Source organism: Lacerta agilis, chromosome 6 (assembly GCF_009819535.1).
Source record: "Lacerta agilis isolate rLacAgi1 chromosome 6, rLacAgi1.pri, whole genome shotgun sequence".
In the NCBI taxonomy this organism is placed as follows: Eukaryota; Metazoa; Chordata; class Lepidosauria; order Squamata; family Lacertidae; genus Lacerta; species Lacerta agilis.
Window position 1 is genome coordinate 70828373 of NC_046317.1, and position 19707 is coordinate 70848079.

The 19707-nt window shown below is 42.5% G+C and overlaps 1 protein-coding gene across 3 annotated transcripts in view; it reads right to left on the reverse strand.

The window, feature by feature from the left end:
* Positions 1–16726: 16726 nt before the first annotated feature.
* Positions 16727–19707, reverse strand: part of ARHGAP40 (Rho GTPase activating protein 40) — a 67151-nt gene continuing 64170 nt past the window's right edge. For 2 of the 3 annotated variants that reach the window (XM_033153380.1, XM_033153379.1), the window contains exons 14-15: positions 19280–19335; positions 16727–18280 (exon numbers count right to left, since the gene is read on the reverse strand). In XM_033153380.1, the coding sequence (XP_033009271.1) occupies positions 18174–18280; positions 19280–19335 (163 nt within the window). In that variant the 3' untranslated portion in view covers positions 16727–18173. The remainder of the gene's footprint in view (positions 18281–19279; positions 19336–19707) is intronic. The other variant, XM_033153378.1, reaches the window with a different exon arrangement.

Below are 19707 nucleotides of genomic sequence, written 5' to 3' on the forward strand. Positions count from 1 at the left end.
GGCAGAGGGTTTTGACTTGGGGTCGGAGGAAGTAAGCTTAACGGGTAGAGAGAAGACCCATAGCAGAACTTTGAGGCCCGAGTCTGGAGAAACCTAGCCAGGGGGAACAGTGCTGAGAGGAGATTTCTCTTATTTTGTTAATTTAACTGTCAATCCTCAATCACACAATATGCCACCTAAAAAGACAAAGAACCCTGTGAGGGAACCAGCTCAAGATAGCTCTGAAGGGGAGGAAAATGGGAATCCTCTGAGGGAAGAGCAGAGCTTAGAAGATGAAACTAATATTGTACCTGAGGTGAGAGAGCCACAAGTTTCTATAGAATTAGAAAAGTGGAAACTAGAACAACAATATAAATTTGAATTAGAAAAAGTTAAGGCTAACCAAGAATTAGAAAAGGAAAGAATTAAGGCTGAGGCGAGAGAGAACGAACTGCGATTGCAAGCTGAAAGAGAGGAGAGAGAGAGACAATATAATTTAGAAATGAAGAGGATGGAATTGTCAGCTCTGAGCAATCAAAATAACAGCAACAACAGTACACCTCAAACCGTTAACAAAGTAGATTTAAAGCGATTCCCTGAGTTCAAGGAGAAAGATAGCCCAGAGGCTTTTCTGATATCATTTGAGAGAGCCTGTAAAGATTTCCAAGTGAAGGATGAGGAGAAAATGGTGATCTTAAGGGCTAGAATTAGTGGGGTACTGGCAGAAATATACGCCCAAATGACAGAAGAACAGTCAACAGATTTTGAGATGTTTAAACAATTAATTTATACGAGGTTTGGAATTACCTCAGAACAACTAAGAAAAAAATTCAGGAGTGTGACAAAGTTGAGAGAAGAAACGTATGCTCAGTTGGGGGCAAAAATTACAAATTACCTCAAAAAATGGTTAGAGCAGGAGGGTGCGGATTCAATTCAAAAAATCAGAGAGGTTATTGCGTTGGAGCAATTTTATGCCACCATAACTGGGGAGCTGAAATATCTTGTAAAGGAAAGAAGTCCTAAAACCATTCAGGAGGCAGCAACCATAGCTGACCAAATTAATGAAATTAGGGACCATGGATTTGATAGTCCAAAATTTGGCGGGAAATTGTGGGGGAACCCCAGAAACCAATTTCAATATGCTAAAGGAAGCTCTTCTCCGATAATAAAAAAGGGAAACATACCACAGTCAAAAAGCCCAAGTGACGTGGGCCAAACTAACACCCATACCTCTGAGGTAAAAGAAAATAAATCTAATTATACTGGGGGAAGAGATATGAGGTGCTGGTCGTGCAATAAACTGGGCCACAGAAGCTTTGAATGTAAGACTGGTGAACAAGTTAAATCTGGGAGCACAAACACTCAAAAACACTCTTATTGTATCCACTCAGTAGGGCAGGGTGAGGCTAAGCAGGTTGCCACGGAAACCGAAGCTCTAGCTAGGCCTGAGGCAGAGGAGATTCCTGAGGCCTCAGTAATACACTGTTACTTGATTAAACAGAATGATGTGCTCTTGAGAAAGTCAGGAGAAAATATTTGGATTGAAAACAAAGAATATCTAGGGTTAAAAGATACCGGTTCCCAAATCACAATTGTTCATCCTGAGGTAATCAGTCCCGATAAAGTAATTCCAGGAAAAACTATAGAAATAAAAGGAATCGCCAAAGAGCCAGTTAGACTCCAAATGGCTGAGGTAAACATTAAGTTACATGACTGGAAGGGGAAGTGGCAAGTGGCCATTTCAGAGGAAATCCCCACTGCGGTGCTTATCGGTTGGGATCTCCTGGAGCATGTGCAGAGTGCGTTTGTTATTACCCGCTCCAAGGGGGGCCAACTGTCAACTGATACTGAGGGAAGCGAAACAGTTGCCAATGAGGGCAGGACTCAAAGTCCTCAAGTTGAAACTTTGAGTGAGCCAGGCTTCCTAATACCTTTTAAAACTACTCAAAAGACTAGTTTCTCTCAGGAACAAAAGAATGACATGGGACTAAATGGCTGTTTTGAGGCAGCAAAATCTACTGTTCCATTAACCCCTGATTGCCCAGAGAGGTTCTGCCTAGAGGAGGGGCTGTTATATCGTGAAGCCCTTAGCACACCTTATAAAGGGGGAGGAGGAAACTGCAGGCAACTAGTGGTTCCTCACATGTACCGAGAAACTATCATAAAGCAAGCCCATAATAGTATTTTTGGGGCACATATGGGGATAACTCGGACCAAACGAAGAGTGGCACAAAATTTCTATTGGCCAGGAATGGGGAAGCAAATTAGAATGTATTGCCAAGCCTGTGACATTTGCCAGAGGCAGGGATCAGGTCAGGACAAAACCAAGGCAAAACTGTGTCCTTTACCTGTAATCTCCACACCAGCCCAGAGTTTAGGACACGACGTGGCACAACCCGTGCCTAGAGCAACCAAAAAGGGGAATGAAATGCAACTAGCCTGGGAGGAAGCATCCCAAATCGTGTCCAAAATAAATAATGCAAACTACCTTATCCAGCAGGGGGATGAGGGGCGCAAGGTAGTTCACATAAACATGATTAAGCCTTACCAGAGGAATGAAAGCTGGGCTCTCTGTGCTATCCGAGAGGACCCAGAAGAAGCAGAAATATCATGCTGGGAGGGGAGAGGGGAGCAAGAATGTAATATAAAAGAAGTTAAGCTAGCCCCTACATTAACCCATTCACAGCAGGAAGAAATAGGAAACATCCTACAAAAATTTAAAACGAGTTTCAGTAATACTCCAGGACTAGCAAAAGGGGTAGTCCATCACATTGACACCGGGATTGCAGAGTCTTGCGATTTCATATTTGTTATGCCGTACGATGAACAGAGTCAGGTGTGGTCGCAATGCATAGCCAGAGCCAATGCTCCGTATAGCCACACCATAATGGAATATGAAAAATACATTCACATGGGCATTAATCCAAAGAAGATTGTGATGGGTGTTCCATGGTATGGCTATGATTATACCTGTCTAGGCTCAATTAAGGCCCATGTTTGTTCAATTGCAAAAGTTCCTTTCCAAGGGGCTCCATGCAGTGACGTGGCAGGACGTCAGCGCCCATATAAAATAAACATGGATCTAGTAAACAGTTTTATTTCCGGGATCCTGTGGGATGAGGAACAGGAAGCCCCATATTTAGAATACAAGGTCTTTATATTTGACATTGGGGGGCAGGCCTGGAAAGCTTATGACTGGTCACATATTACCACAGTGGCGATTTGTGGAAAATATGACCCTGAGCTTATGGGTTATGTCCATTCAAGAGGAGTCAGAGTTGTTTTAAAAAGTGACCTATCTGTGAGATCAGTTAGAACAACTATTCAAAGTTATGATAAACCATTCATCAGTTGGAAATATAGAAAGAAAAACATACTGAAAGTTATAGTTGCCAGCGTGTCCCATCAACTTTCTATGAAAGTGAAAGTGTTTCCTACACTAGAGATTGTGTGGTGGGAAGTTGGGTACCCTGCTGCTCATGCAACACAAATAAATGCCCAAGATGAACGTGGTGACACAGCATTAACGTGGCCACCACGTCAAAGACATAAAAAAGTAGTCTTCAAATTGCTTGAAGTGGGAACTGATAATTCAATACAGACCAAAGATGGACTGACAGCAAGGGAGATTGCTAACAGCAATAGGCAATCAGAGCTTTTTAGTCTACTTTCATTGAGTAAACACGTTTGTCCAAAAAGCTTCAGCAAGCTGACTAAAAAAGAAGCTATCCACAAACTTCTGAAAGCAGTTCCCAATGAATTCAAAAGCCAGACAACCAGTTCTTATGCAGCTTTTGGTGACATGGAGACGTTTGTACAAGACCTCAGGCTACAACACTTAACAGAGATCCTGAAGGAGAGAGAGGGTGACCCAAGAGAGCTTTTGACCCTGAGAAACAAAGACTCTACACAGCTTGGAATCCACAATAGTTACAGACGCATCGACTGCAGGGATCGGAGTTGGACTGTGTCAACTTGCATCCAACTTGCATCCAACTTGCATCCAATCACGTGTGGCAGAGAAAAGACTGGTGCCTAGAGAAAGACACTTCTTGTGGCGGTTAAGGACAATAAGGAGCGTGAAAGGATCCTGGACATCGTGGCAGATGCCTTATCACGAAGACCCGAAGGCAAAGATTAAAATGGACAGTTACAAATTTTCTTGCAGTAACTAAAGGTTTAATATTGCATGATCTATTGTATATAATGTGAAAAAAAACCAATTATTAAGCCAGTATAAGATGAGGAGTTAAGGTTAGTAAACATAGAAAATGTTTGTTTGAATTAAGGTGTCACGCAGTTTGATCAGGAGTATAACTCTGTGCAGTTATCCCTCCTGAATCAAACTTATTTAAGGGGGGAGGTATGTGGCGTTTGCCTTTCTAGGGAATACACAGGAGAAGGAGTAAGTAAGGGGTTAAGTGGCTGGCCCTAGGCTAACCAATAAACAGAGGGGGGAGGAGCTAGGGGCAGCTGAGGGAGTCAGTTAGAGTTAGAGAGCGGGGAGTTGAGGGAGTTGATGAAGAGCTGTTGATCGAGGGAGTTGGTTGGTGGGTGGTTGTTGATTGGGAGGGTTGGTGGTGAGGTATAGTGGTGAGCGTAGGCAGGGTTGTAACCAATTTCTTAAGTTGTTGAAGTTTTTAAATAAACACTTATTATTTTGTTTAAAATTGCACCCTGACTGTGAAAGTTATTACCAGGGAGGGGATCCTGGTTGGTGGCAGCGAAGCGCGTGGTGGCACAGGGATCAATAGTCCGTCAAACGACCGGGGACCCTGTGTGATCGCCACAGGGGCGCCACAGGAACAGTTGAAAGAGCTGGGCATGTTTAGCCTGGAAAAAAGGACATTGAGAGGAGATATGATAGCCATCTTCAAACAGCTAAAGGACTGCTATATGGAAGATGGAGCAAGTTTGTTTTCTCCTGCTCTGGAGAGTAGGACTTGAACTAATGGCACCTAATTTCCAGAATTAGAACTCTATAATATACTGAATAGGGTTGTTCTTGTTCTTGTTTTTATTATGCATTTTGTGTTATTATTTTGTGATTTTATGTTGTATTGGGTATAGGGGAGTATGTAAATTTAATAATTGTTATAATCATAATAATATAGTCACAATAAAGGAGATTCTGATTAAACATCAGTAAGAATCTTATGACAGTAAGATGTGTCAGACAGTGGAATGGGCTACCCCAGGAAGCTGTAAACTCTCCTTCACTGGAGGTTTTTAAGCAGAGGTTGGGTGGTTATCTGTCATGGATGCTTTAGCAGAGAATCCTGCATTGCAGGGGATTGGACTACATGGCCCTCAGGGTCGCTCCCAACTCTACAATTCTATAATTCTATTATTCTATCCCAGCTTGGTCACTGAGATCACCTGGAAGTGTGCTGCTAGTTGTCCCCCATGTCAAAGATGCTCAACTGACCTCCACTAGAAACCAGGCAATTAGTGTTGCTGGTCCCTTGCTGTGGAGCCCTCTTCTAGCAAAGATTCAGCAGGCATCTCCACTTTTGACTTTCAGGTGTCCAGTGGAGACTGGTCCATTAGGACCACTTGGGCACTGCCCCACCAACTTCAGCCAGCCCTCTACCTGCCTTCTTACTTGGCATCCAGTCCAGGGGTGGCACTGCCTGTTAGCTTCTTCTTCCTTAGTCTGCCCCAAGGGCGAACGAAAGCATCGTGACACCCGGGGCGGGGCGCCGCTACGTAGGGCACATGTGTGGTGCCGCTACGTACGACACAGGCGCGGTACATAGTGATGCCACACATGCACTGTACATAGCAGTTTGCCAGTGCATCCGCTCCAGCGCCATATAGATGGTGCCAGGATCCTCTGCTCATGGCTGCAGCTGTGAACAGAGGATCCTCTACATGCAGCTGGAGCGGTGATGGAGGGATCAAACCACCATCCGTACGGCACTTGAGCGGCGCCAGCAGCAAACCGCTATGTACAGCACATGTGGGGCGTCGTTACATACAGCGCATGCATACAATGCCACATGTGCGCTGTACATAGTGGTTTGCCGCCAGGGCTGGGATCCTCTGCTCTCGGCTGCAGCCGCAAACAGAGGATCCTCCACATGCGGCTGCAGCAGCACGGTGGCTGCTCGCGTTGCCACAGTGGGGCAAGCCCCCACGGGGTGCCTTCTTGTCACCCCCCCCCCAAACATGGCACCCGAGGCGCACTGTCCCCCACCCCCCTTGTTGCAATGCCACTGGTCCGCCCTTGTAGAAGTCAGCAGGGAAGGGGATCGGAGGAAAACTTGAATGAACTGTCTCTGCCTGTCATTGCCTCTGGCTCCACCTACAGTTGGTCTCTCTGCTGCCAATGGGCACCAGCCACCACTTCAAGCATCTCTTGAAAACCTTTTTATGCTGACAGGCCCATGCAGCCTTGTTCAAAGGCAATTATGTTTCTGAAAACCAGTTGTGGGAAATTGTGGGAGGAGAGGGTGCTTTTGTGTTCAGCTCCTGTTTGTGGGCTTCCCAGAGGTGGCTGCTGTGAAAACCAGATGTTGAACTAGATGAGCAATTGTTCTATCTAGCAGGCTTTTCTTTTGTTCAGCTCTTTAAAAAAAAAACACTGATTGGAAAGTCATTTTAATAATTATTTTGTAGTGCCTCAGATGGTGTTTGATTATTATTGTGTACATATTGTTCTACACCGCCACAATGTTTTCTGAGATTCAAGAATATATTTCTTTTAAAAATAAATAAATAAATATGTATTTTAAAAAATAAATAAAAAATACTATGAAGTGAGAGGGGCAACATTCCAGTTGCCTTTTTGGGGGGTGGGGGGAGCCATTTCAAATCAGCAACCTGTCATAATATTTCTGTTTCATTTGTCTGTGAGGTTTTAAAGGCTAGAATTTATTGACTGCAAACAGCATGGCTTAATTTTTTTAAAAAAATAAAGAACTATTTGGAAATATTTCCATTCACAAAATGAAAACCTTATCCCAAATTTAGCTTGATTACACACTTGCTTTCCCAGGCTGTTCTGTTAACAAACTGGCTTTGTGTTGAGAATCAGATTGGTTTCTTCCCTTAAAACCCAATATTGTCTAAAAAAAATCTGCCATCCAAGAAATTTATGTATTCTTGACCCGTCAGAGTTTGGAAATGCAGCTCAAAATAAATGAGTCTATATGCCATTGACTCTGGAGTTAATATTAAACTCTTTGGCATTGAGGAAATTGCTTTTCATAAACATCCTGGGTTCTCTCTCTCTCTCTTTTTAAATGTCTGATACACAGAGAATTGTCGTTAATCTGTATGAATCCACAAACTGCATCACTAATGAGACAGGAGGAAAATCTATCATTTCTGGATATTGAAATATTGGGAGTAGAGACTGAAAGTAAAGAAGGAACTCCCATTGAGCAGATTGCCGTTTTCAGAGGTGTCGAATCCTAATACAATTACTTAGCTTATTTAAAACATTTAAAACATTTGCATGCAACACTACACTCAAATATTATGGTGAAGAACAAGTATAAATAATCATAGAATCATAGAATAATGAATTATACATATCATAAAATACTAAAATATACAAAAAAAACCAAATATATGAGGTGGCAGCAGAAAACCTGTGGTCTTCCGAATGTTGATGGATTCCAACTCCCACCAGTCCAGCAAACGTAACCAGTGGCAACATTTGGAAAGTCAAAGGATCCCAACTTAAAATGCCTGGCAAAATAGAAATGGCTTAACCTCTTTTAAGGTAGGATTCCATCAATATGAGAAACTCAAGAAAGATACTGTTTCTCGGGGGGGGGGGGTTAAAGTGGGGAAAACAGCATAATGACCTTGTCTGGTTAGCTTAACCCTAGCAATAATTTTATACGGTTTTCATGAATCGCCTTTGGAAATACAACAATTGCTAAGTTTGGGGATGATCAGACTAACACAAGACTGTCTTGTGCAGAGGTGGCGCATGCCATTTTGCTGCCTGAGACGAAAAGGGGGGGAGTTATCTGGGTTGAGTGGTGGTGGCACTTGCTGAATAGTGACAGCTGCTTCTAGCAAGATCTCGCCCAAGGCAGCTGTCTCACCTAGCCTCATGGGTTGGGTGGGCCAGCCCTGGTGCTAAACATGGTCAGTAAATCCACTTGCACAATCAAGGTGAAATAAGTTCCATAAATACCATCTTCTTTCTGTCGTTCAATGCATGAGAAAGCGGAGAGCAGGAAGATTTGGTTCCAGCCTAGCTTATCTGGGTGGAAGGGCACAGCCTACCATTGCAGGGGTACCAACTTGAATAAAATATTGGGGTGGATAGGTAAGCCACCCAGCATAATCGACCACAAGATGCGACACACACACACACACAATTTGAATGGCAATGCCCATCAACTTTGGAAGGGGGGGGATGAGCCCCTCAAATATTTTATGGGGGGGCAAAGGGACATCAGCTCCTAGAAGTTGGCTCCTATGTGTCCCTGCCTCCCCTTGGACATGGGAGGTGAGGGAACAGGGGCTTATTATGATTCTGCTCCTGCCAAATGCAGAGCCAAATCAAACTCCAAGCTTCAGACAATTTTTTGGACTGAGAAGGATTGGGGTTCACCCTCTCTTCTGTAGAGCTCCAGGGTTTGGAATAAGCTTATCTCACTTGCCAGAACCTTGCTTCCTCGTTCACTATAGTAAGGGGAGTGAATGAGATTGTCAGGCCCTGGCTATAGGTGTAAATGTCGCCTGAGCAAGAAAAATAAAATCCACTGGCCAGCTGCTGCCTCAGGAGCACAACAAACCAATTTCAACAATGACTCATGCAAGCCTGAAGGGCAGTTATGAAAGGAGACAGAAATGACAGGCGTGAAACACTAGGAAAACGTTGCAAAGGGCTAGAAAAGCATTTCACCCATGTCCATTAAGGAGCCCTAGGTATCTTATTTTATTTATTATTATTTATTGAATTTATATACAGCTCTATACCCAGAGGTCTCAGGGCAGTTCACAGAAGTGGCCTTGTAGAACTCTATGGCATAACTGTCAACTTTTCCCTTTTCTTGCAATGAATCCTATTTGGAATAAGGGAATTTTCCTTAAAAAAGGGGGAAAGTTGACAGCTATGCTCTATGGTTGCGTTGTGTTTGCTGCATTTTACTTTATGATTACTTTAAGTCTGTCTTTTTTTTAAATCTTGGAAGCCACCCAGAAAGCTTCTGTAAATAGTATAAACACCAAGGGCTGTGTGTTTGAATACCAGTTGTTGGAAACTACAGGAAGGGGAGATTGCCCATACACTCGGGTTTTGCATGTGGGCTTCCCATAGACACCTGAATGGCCACCGTGCGAACAGGATGTTGGGTTAGATGGACCATTGGCTGGATCTAATGATCAAGAACCCTAAGGAGGGGGAAAAAGAAGAGATCAACAGTTAGAACCTGGACAGCAGACTGAGCCGGCACACAGGTCAACTGCTGACAGTCTTCTCCATTATGGTGAGATATACTGCATCCATCCATCCATCCATCCATCCATCCATCCATACATACATACAGTATACATATAAAATAGCACATTCCCTTTATCCATCCTCTTTCATTGGCAAAGTGGCCGGTATATTGCAAGTTCCAAGGAGCCAAATTCCATATTTTGCCAGGGTGAGAAACTACGTAGGCTATGGGATATTGCATATGCCATGGACCTGGTTTCTGAAAGCAGCTTAAAAGTTTCTTCACCGATGTTGGGAACACAAATATTTAGAAACAAGCAATCTATTTGTGGCAGTTTTGTGATTTAAAAATAGTAATGAAATCAGATTGCACAACAGGAATCCCCTAGCCCTACCTTCCCAACGTGTCTGAAGGGAATGACACAGATTCTAACAGGAAGCAGAAAGAGAGCCAGTCAGTAAGCACGTTAAGTCATAAGATTAAAAATAGCATCAAAGAGTCCAAAACAGACCTGGGGGTAGGCTGATGTGTATTGAAGAAATGAACTGTGGTAAGAAAAAACCAATGGTTCTTGGCATAAACTGATTTTTGGTTTTCTATAAAAACCTATCAATATGTAGCTAGGAATAAATTCTCATTTGCATTGCAGCTAAATTGAAGAAAATTATGAGTATTTCCCCCCTAACCCGTTCCTCCCAGAAAACTGGAGATGTAGACCAATCTGGGTTGCTAGGCAACCGAGGCCTGCACATGGCTGATAACACTCAAGGCATTATTTGCCCGCCTGACTGCACTGAGTCAGAACAAAGGCCAGCTAATGAAGCTTTCAAATGCTGTTGGCTCTTGCCTTTGACGGTTCAACACAGGTTCTCCCTGCATGTATGCGACAGTTACAGCAGACATGCGACATCCCCTCCAAAGCACAAATGCCTCCTGAGCTTGGACAGGAAAAGCCCAATGGAAAGTGACAGACGAACAAGATAGAGTATGAGCAGCAAAATGTCTGACAGATATGCAGCCGCTAGTTTCCAAAATGGAGGACAGCTGGGAAGAGAAAGAGACGTTAATAACAAAAAGAAACCAACAAACAAGCAAACATATGCACACCAATTGCAGACCCAACGAATGCTTTAAATCCAAAACTGTGTACATTTAATTTTCAACACAGAGTAGAATTCTGTTCTCCAAGACTGAAGTCAATGATTCACCTGATGCCAGAGCACAGAAGAAATGTGGTCCAACGATAGTACTAACTTATAAAAGATGAATATATATTTTTCTTGGATTAGTTCATTTATAAATCCATGATAAAGAGCCTGGATATTTTTATTTGCAACTCTGTTCTGTAAGATGCAACCTATAATCTGATAGTGCTCTATAAATTAGGCCTTCAGCAGACTTCATTCAATCTACTTGGTATTGTACCATATATCAGCTGTTCAGAGGGAAGCAGCTGAAAGAGGGCCTTGATGTTGCACAAAGTATGCAATTGCAGCTCCTTCCTCTGCCTGAAGATCTGCTGCAAGAGCAAAGCATAGGAGAAAGGGTCTCTGAGAGGTAGACTTGCATTCCTTGCAAATATGCAATTTTGCAATTGCATGCATGAAATTTTCAGGATGAAATTGCATTGAAATATTATGCTTTAGATAGTTTTAAGGCCCTTGGCATGCTATCCAACATTTTCTATATTCTGCATATTTTTTCCCCAAGAATGTTGTTTCTTACATATGCAAATCAAGATTTTTGTTATTGTATTTTCTCTTTTAAAAAATAATAATCAAAATGTTATTTACACAACAAAAATAGCTGTAAGGCAGGCCTTGCAATCCAGTTGTCCCTAACTGATGCAGTTTGTGTTCTGCTTTAAGCAAATGCTTCAGCAGTATCTGGGCAAGGCTTCCATGGTACCATGGACAGCTCTGCTCAAAGCCTAAACCTTAAATTTGTTGTTGTTGTTCAGTCGTTCAGTCGTGTCCGACTCTTCATGACCCCATGGACCAGAGCACGCCAGGCACGCCTATCCTTCGCTGCCTCCTGCAGTTTGGCCAAACTCATGATAGTAGCTTCAAGCCTTAAATACTGTAGGACAACTACAGTGGCCAACTCCCAAATGACTGTGATCTACTTACAGAGGTAAAAACGGGCAGTGATCTACCCCCTTTTTTGGAGTTCAGGTCAAAGTTGTTGAGCTTTCTTGGGGAGGAGGAAAGCCCCCTTTTTAGGCATTCAGGTCAAAGTTGTTGAGCTTTTTTGGGGAGGAGGAAAGCCCCCTTTTTAGGCATTCAGGTCAAAGTTGTTGAGCTTTTTTAGGGAAAAGGAAAGTCCTGTTTTGGGGGGGTGCAGGGCAACAAAAAAATTGAGCTTTTTTTAGGGGAGCCAAAGTTGTTGAGCTTCTTTGGGGGAGCCAGTGATCTACCACAGACGTCCAGTGATCTACCGGTAGATCACAATCTACCTGTTAGACATGCCTGCTGTGGGATATTTCAGCACTACCTCAGATGCTAGCTCTGCCTCCAGTGATAGAACCGCTTTATTTAAAAGAGGCCCAGCCTGCTTTGGCAGTCGTTGACTCTGACAGAGTGAAAGCTTTAATTCCACTAGGGCTTGTGAGCTGCAGTCCTTTGAGCCAAAGAAAGGGAACTTTGCACAGAAAAAGGATTATAGAAAGTTTTGCTGCTTTTTCTTTAGAATGCAGAGCATTCTGATCCTCCATGGAGAGAAAGCATTAGTAATAGACTCCCGAATACAAGAATTATGAATAACATAGAAGGCATTTCAAATCAAGATATGCATCTACAGATGCACAGAATGCATTTAACCTTAATTTATATTATTGCTGTGTGAAGTAAGAAGGGCCTGTCAGCAACTGTTACTCATGACATCTAAATGGAAATGCAATCTTCAGAGAGATTGGTGGGTGTTAGATAACAGGGGCCAACAATAAGAGATGACTATCATTACCTTCCTGCTGTGAGATCTTCCAGTGGCATCAGATAAAAGGGGGCTACATTTTATGAAGACACACTTCTCTACTGGAAGTTTCAAACAACACATGATTACTACTCAGAAATACTCCCCTCTCATTTATGATTATGAACTATAATAAATATTTCAAAAATAGTAAAAGAATTTGCTATTTAAACTTGAATATATCCAGGACCTTGTCTCCCTCTCCCCCACCCCCACAAAAAAGCCCCAGGGTGTTTTGGGCAACAAAATGTCTTGGGCTGCATACACACCATACTTTTAAATAACATCCCCCAGACCCCCCCCCCCAAAAAAAAGTATCCTGAGAACTGCTATTTACCCCTAGTTCCCAGGATTTGAGAAAGGGAAAATGTCTTTTAAATATACAGTGGGAACACAGTCTTGGCCTGATCTGGCTTGTAAAACAGTTCACTAACCCATGGAAACATTACAAAATGTGCTTTCAGACATCTTCAGTGAATTTGTTCTTTCCCCCGATTATCCCTTTCTCTACCCGTTTCTGAGAGTGGATGCAATGTGCTCTGGCTGCAGGCAGAATGGCCCAAGAAGAAAGAGTTGCAGATATTTCCATTCTGGGTTGTTACCGGGAAGCTTAAGATGCAATCCACTTTTGCTACTCCTGTAATTTGCAGCCCCCCTTCCCCGCCTTGATACTGCCAAAGCTGCTCTCGTTTTTGTCGCCCCTTTATTCTGTCCTGAGCAAGTCAAACAGCTACCGGGATTGATCAGTTCGTTAATTGCAGTAATTTTACCTTAAATGCAGGCAGCTGAGAGATCATCAAGTCACAAATTTTGCTGTTGAGTAAGACCTCCCCCAAGCAAAATAATTAGGGGATAATAACAAGTGGATCATAATAAATGCAACACACAACAAATGTGCTCTAAGGACATGAAGCAGTGTCAGAAGGGCTATTAGAGAACCCCTGCGACTTTGCTCCCTTTTTTTGAAGAGGGGGGAGAAAGGAAAAACAATGCAATATCCTTAATTGTCTCTTGTAAACGGGAATCCAGCTCATCAACCAGCTCTGTTGGTTTGTTATAAATAAGACCCAATTATTCCCCTTTTGGCAGCCTCTTGTGTCCAGAGAACAGCTTCCCAGTGTCATCAGCACAGATGAGAACTGCCACCTCAATTTACATGCATGCATAAAAAGCTGTAATGGAAGGCAGTAGGAGATACGCACTTAAGTTAATTACAGTATTCTCAGACCTGCACCTGACAGAAACCAATTTGCCACAGCTCCCCTAAGTCTTGCACAGCTATTTCAGCCTCCGTTCCCTACCCCCATACCAACAACTCAAAAGGCATGGGTTCAGGTGCTCAGGGACCCACACGCAAAGCCTGCCCAACACACCATCAAATTATGTTGGGGCTTCTACTCTCATCCACTTGAATTCCCAGTCAGGGACCCATTCTATAAGCACCATTAGGAAAGGGCTGGAAATGACCTGAAGGTGACTTTGGCTGCAAGTGTCTTAAAGACCATCTCCTCCCTGACATGATCATCCTCTGCTGCCCTTCTTACGAGTCTTCCCACCTTCTGGATAGTCAGGCAGTAATTAGAGAGCTTTGTTGGCTGTGGCATCCATTATGTCAATGGTGGAGGACCTTCTTCAGCCCAAAGGCAACCTTCTGGAGCCCATGTATCAATAGCAAATGGGGCAGTGGGTGGGATGATTTCCTTTATGCAACCATGCAGTGCTCATATACTGTACACAAACACACACACACACACACCTATCTAGGCAAGCAAGAGGCATTATCACAGTTCAAGGATGTGCCCCTGGGCAAGGGGGCATAAACTGGGCAAAGTGCCAAGGTCCAGAGGGAGAGCGCTTGAGGATTGCTTTCAGCCCCAAGTCACAGGTTCCCCATCCCTGCCATGTGAATGTCACTACCCAGGAAAGCTTGCCTGGTGCAAAATTTCTCAGCGGCAAGGGAAGACATTTTTCTTTGCCTGGACCTTCCATTTCAGAATGTCATCTGAGCACAACCAGTTGGAAATCACAGGATTTTATTGTCACTGCTAATCCGATTCATTTTTTAAAAATGGCTCTGGAGTCACTATTTTGCTTATTCTTATTGACAATGGCACAATGGCTATGTGCGTGTGGTGGGTCAGAATCTCCCTCCCCACTCCAACATTGTTGCTTCTTACCTGGACCTGGCTGGGCAAAAGGTTAAGAGACTGGACAATCCAGCAATTCCACTGGTGCAACTGCTTGGCCTCAACCACTTGCAACCGGGTAAACAGCAGTGACACTAGAGGATAGTTCTGCTCCACCACTGCTTATTGGTGATTCGTCAATCTGGAAGTTGAATTGAGAGCCAAACGCCCTTTTCATGTTTAGAATAAAACTGGATGTTTTCTGGACTGTACTTCTAAGGCCCCTGGTTGAGAGACCAACAAAGGGTTTGAAAACCATGTCTCGATCCCATGTCGTAACTCTTTCTGGGTCTTTGCTTACTCGCCTTTTTTCCTACTGAAGTGTATTTTCATACTGCTTACATTCCTTCCATTTCTTTCCACATTTTTTTTTTTTAGTTCACAGAATCTCTCTCATCAACAAAAACAAATCCAGCAACTGACAAAATAAACTAACAAAACAGAAGAGAAGACATTTTGGAAATGTATCTAGTTCTTTATTGATTAAATACAGCATTAAAAATAATATAAACCATTGTTGTTTAAAAAAATACACACACGCACACACACAAGTGAGCTTTACCATTTTATGCCTTGCCACTTTAACTGCCATCATTAAAATTTCTAGAGACACAAAAAGACAGTGAAAGTGATGACAGAACATCAATATTATGGACAGGTTTGGGCCTACACCATGTTTCCCCCTCAAATGTTAAGTTTCTCTCGGGTTTTGCTCCTGCACAAATAAGCTTTTCGCAATACTCATTTCACATTACTCTGTTAGCATTTGAGGAATCAGAGTCATTTTCTTTCATCCCCCAAGCTATTCATTCAAATTGGCCCCAAGTACAAAACTTAATTTTCACATCTTGGAAGCAGAGATTGGCCTCCCTTCTACCTTGACCTTTTCAGAATTACCAAAATTGCCACATCTCCCCCCCCCAAGTGCTGCTTCCTCTAGGCATCTTGCACCCTTTATCATACAGGATCAAAGCATACTCACTGCTTGGCAAACCTGCTATGCTCTTAAAAGTTCTACACCAGCCTCCCCCAAGCTTTGGATTACAACTCCCATCATTCCTGAAAATTCCCCATGGTAGCAGGGTGGGAGTACGCAGAGGGCACCAGGTTGGGGAAGACTGTTCTGTACCTACTACTTTCAACGCATTGGCATGAAACAATTTTGCACAGTGGATTTAGAGTGTGCTATACCTATAAAAAATACTCAAGGGGTTTTGTAGGCAATTGTGTATTCTTTTAAGGCTGTGCTGTGACGTGTAGGTACTTTCCTAAACACATCTGAGTCACCCAGCCTGTGTTGCTCATTACATCTGCTAGTACTTTTCCAGAAAATTCTAATGGGCTCCTGCAACTATCCTTTCTCTGGTAAAAGTCTACAAAGGATGAGAAATGCAAAGTTGGAAATGTATATGCTGAGCAAGACATGACTCCTGCACTCTGGTCAGAAGGAAACGACACAGCTTTAGAAGAAAACAGCTTCCGCATGAACTGTCCCCCGCCCCCATCTGTATGGTTAAATAAAACTTGCTTTGTGTTGTGATGTCACCATGATTCCCCACTTCCTTGCCCCCAGCACTGACTGTCAATGAGGTTGGGGAAAGAAAACACTGGCAGTAACGATACCGAGACATGGGGCTAGGTTCAACTCAACCTTACACAGGGGGAAGGAAGGGGAGATTTACATGCGGTTGCCATTTTTAGCAGGAGACATGCAGTTTCTCACTCCGACCTCCAATAAAGCCCCAAGGGATTCGTGAACTACTTATGCATCACCTCTCATTTACACTAGAGGGCAAGCAGTCGGATTAGACTATAAATGGGGTTAAGGAACATAGCTGTCAACTTTTCCCTTTTTTAAAAGGGAAATTCCCTTATTCCTAATAGGATTCCTCGAAAGAAAAGGGAAAAGTTGACAGCTATGCTAAGGAAGGAAAGTCCAGGGCAAGTGGAAAGTAACACCACAGGTTAATTTGCTTTCTTCCTATCCAAATGGGAACTCGTTCACCAGATGTTACATGCAACAGCCCTTGATCCTCTCCTCAAAAGGCAGCCTTAGGAGGGCATGATTTGACATCTGAGCAGCAGGGAGGTGCATTAACCCTTTCCCTCCTAATGTAGGCAGCTTCTCCCCCCCCCTCTGCAAAAGAAATGGGGTTTCCAGATACATGCTTCCTTCCTTCCAAAACGACTTTTATACAGAGATCAGATATGTAATGCATATTTGTCTTAAAGGTGGAATCCCTGCCCTACTCATCCACCCTCAATCACGAATTCCTTTCTTATGCTGACAAAATGCCTTCTTCTAAACCCTTTTATGTCCAAATGAGGCAATCTTCCGGCATATTTGTTCAAATTTTGCTCTTCTGACGACATCAGCTGTGGTGTTTGGGCTGAGAAAGGGCTTAGCTTTCTCACTAGTTTGGAAGTGGATAACATGAAATGACGATTTAAATGTCTCTATTACTTGACATTTTCAAAATAAATAGGCCCTCTTTAAGTCACAAGTGCAAAATACAGATATCCAAAACTACCAACTTTGTGAAACCCTCTACACATTTAGGTAGATATTTTGGCCTTTTTAAAAATGTGAGCAAACAAGGAAAGGAGGATCTTTAAGTACAGATCACCGCTTTCTCCAGAACAACCTAGATCATTTCAACAGGCTTTTGGTAAATATACCTACAAACATGACGTTTTAAAAACGCAACACCAAAGAAACAATGAAGACATGAAGACTAAGAACATTATATGGCTCAGGTGTTTCTGGATTGTCTTGGTCATAACAAAAAGACTTGTTAGGGCCCAGTATAGGAAGACAAGTCTCTGCTGGGGAGTTTCTCCAAGGGAAAAAATTATTACAACCAGACAGGGATGTGAAATCCAATCTGAACATTAAAAAGGTTGAATTAAACAGTAATACTGAGATGGTTTACTCTAATCAAATAGCAACATGTCTGTGGAACTGCACACACAGACACAAATACACGTTTATGCACTGAACTGCAATGTCAAGGCTGCATCCCAGAAGACATTGCACACCTACAGTTGTGCATAGTTAATATGTCACCAACACTGTGCTTGGGACATTAGCATTTTGAGGGCAGAACTTCCAGAACAGTGTTCCTTTCTCCTCTACATTCTGGGCAATTTGGTTACCTATTAAGCCCTTCAGAAACAAAATGAAGCAAGTGTAGATAACCCCAGCTTCTATCCGAGAAGGCTTACTTCTTTAGAAAGTGTGCAAGCTTTACATGACAGCACATTTGTTCTCTGGGGTGTCTTTCCACTAATGTGACAACCTTAAGCTTGCGCATTAAAAGAATCAAACCCAGATGATCTCCATCCATTCCTTCAAGGACGAGACTGTCTCTTTTTAAAACTTTCTTTCCAGAAGTCCTTTACTACAGGCATTCACATCCTATAGAAGCTCTGCTACCCCAATGTAACCTTCAATTAGCCACAAGTTCATGTGAACAGTTAAAGGGAACCGCTTCTTTTTTTTTTCACAGCCTCCCATTAAAATGAAAATAAAAATCCAGGAATAAAAAATTCATCCCCACCCCACCCCCCATTTGACTATTTGTTTAACATAATTTCCAGCTAGATCATTTCCCTCTCGCCAGTCTTCCTAGAGTGTCCTTGGAAAAGACGGGTTTTGTCTTATAACCCATTCTGCATGAGGATTCACATGGTACAGGTCTAAGAGGTATGTGTCCGGGTCCAAGCAATGTTCACCTGTTGGGATGGAGAGAGAAAAAATCATTTTAAAGAAACTATTCCAAAAATATATATAGATCTCACTATTCCTCCTGTGCCTGGTAACTTTGGGTAACTTAGTTTCAGATCATTTAATAAACTCCCTAACAGTGTCAGGACTTTGGAAAATATTATCTCCTATCACTTTCTGGATTACAAGTATTGTGAGTTGTGGGGTGGATGGGTTGCCTATATGCACGAGTCCCTTCTTGTTCCTGGATCCACCAAGGATTCAATTGCTGGAATGGCCAGGCCAGCTTTTTGGTGAGCTAAAGGCCACTCTAAGTATGCTAGGGTAACAAAGAAAGTGGCTTTGTGCCAGAAGTCAAATGGGTGTGCCGCCTCCCTCTTCACCTGCGTGTTGGTGAGAAGGACAAGGGCCGGAGGTGTGTGAGAGCTGGGCTGGAAACAGACTGCCAGCAGAAGCCATGCTTGATTTCTGCTTGAATCCAAGGTTGTGGCTATGGGAAAAGCAAGACAGTATTCAGCTACAGGAACTCATGAGCCAACTTGTTATAAGGCAGTTTCCTATGTTCCTATCCTAATCAAGGCTAAGAAAGAGATTGAGGCATAATCATTAACATCATGGGAGAAGTGTTTTTAGGAGGACTAAGTGAAACTGTGAAGCTCATTTCTTACTTTTGCTTTTGGATACTGCTTGTCTTTTAGGTAATGTTATATTTATGGGTTTTGTACATTATTGTATCTGCTATTGTTTTGTTATTATGAAATTGTTACTATGAAATTGTTTCTGTTTTCTTTGTTTGAAGCCACTTTGAACATTTTTTTAAAAAACTGGCTTACTTGATTATTTGCTTGATTATTAAGGATATGCCTTTAAGCAATTCCTAGTGGTTCCCCGTTTTGATTCATTCCTAGGACAACTGTTTGCTTCAGCTGCCCAACCTCACCTCTTAACCCACTAAGTCACATTCCCCACCATGAAAAATAAAATGACAACAGTTCAAATTTACATACTTATGTTGCCGCCAACTTCATAGAAGAGCAGGTTCATCGTATCTACCGAACCATTACTGCAAAATTAAAAACACACACTAATTATAACCATTTCCAAGACAAAGAGTCTAATATATATATATATATATATATATATATATATATATATATATATAGCTGCAGCTCAGAACTACATTTCCCATCATCCCTGACTATCAGCCATGGAAGACATTGGGGTTGGGGAAAGCTGTTCTAGACCTGAGGATGGCCAGCTCATGTTAAAACAGTATAATGGATTGGAAATATCCCGACAAGCACCCTTTAAAGTTACCTTGGTAATGTTGAAATGAACAGGTGTAGAGGATTCTTCTTTTTTTAAAAAAAACATGCACATTAAATGTAATGTAGCATTTTATTTATTTATTTATTTATTAAAGAATTTATTAAAT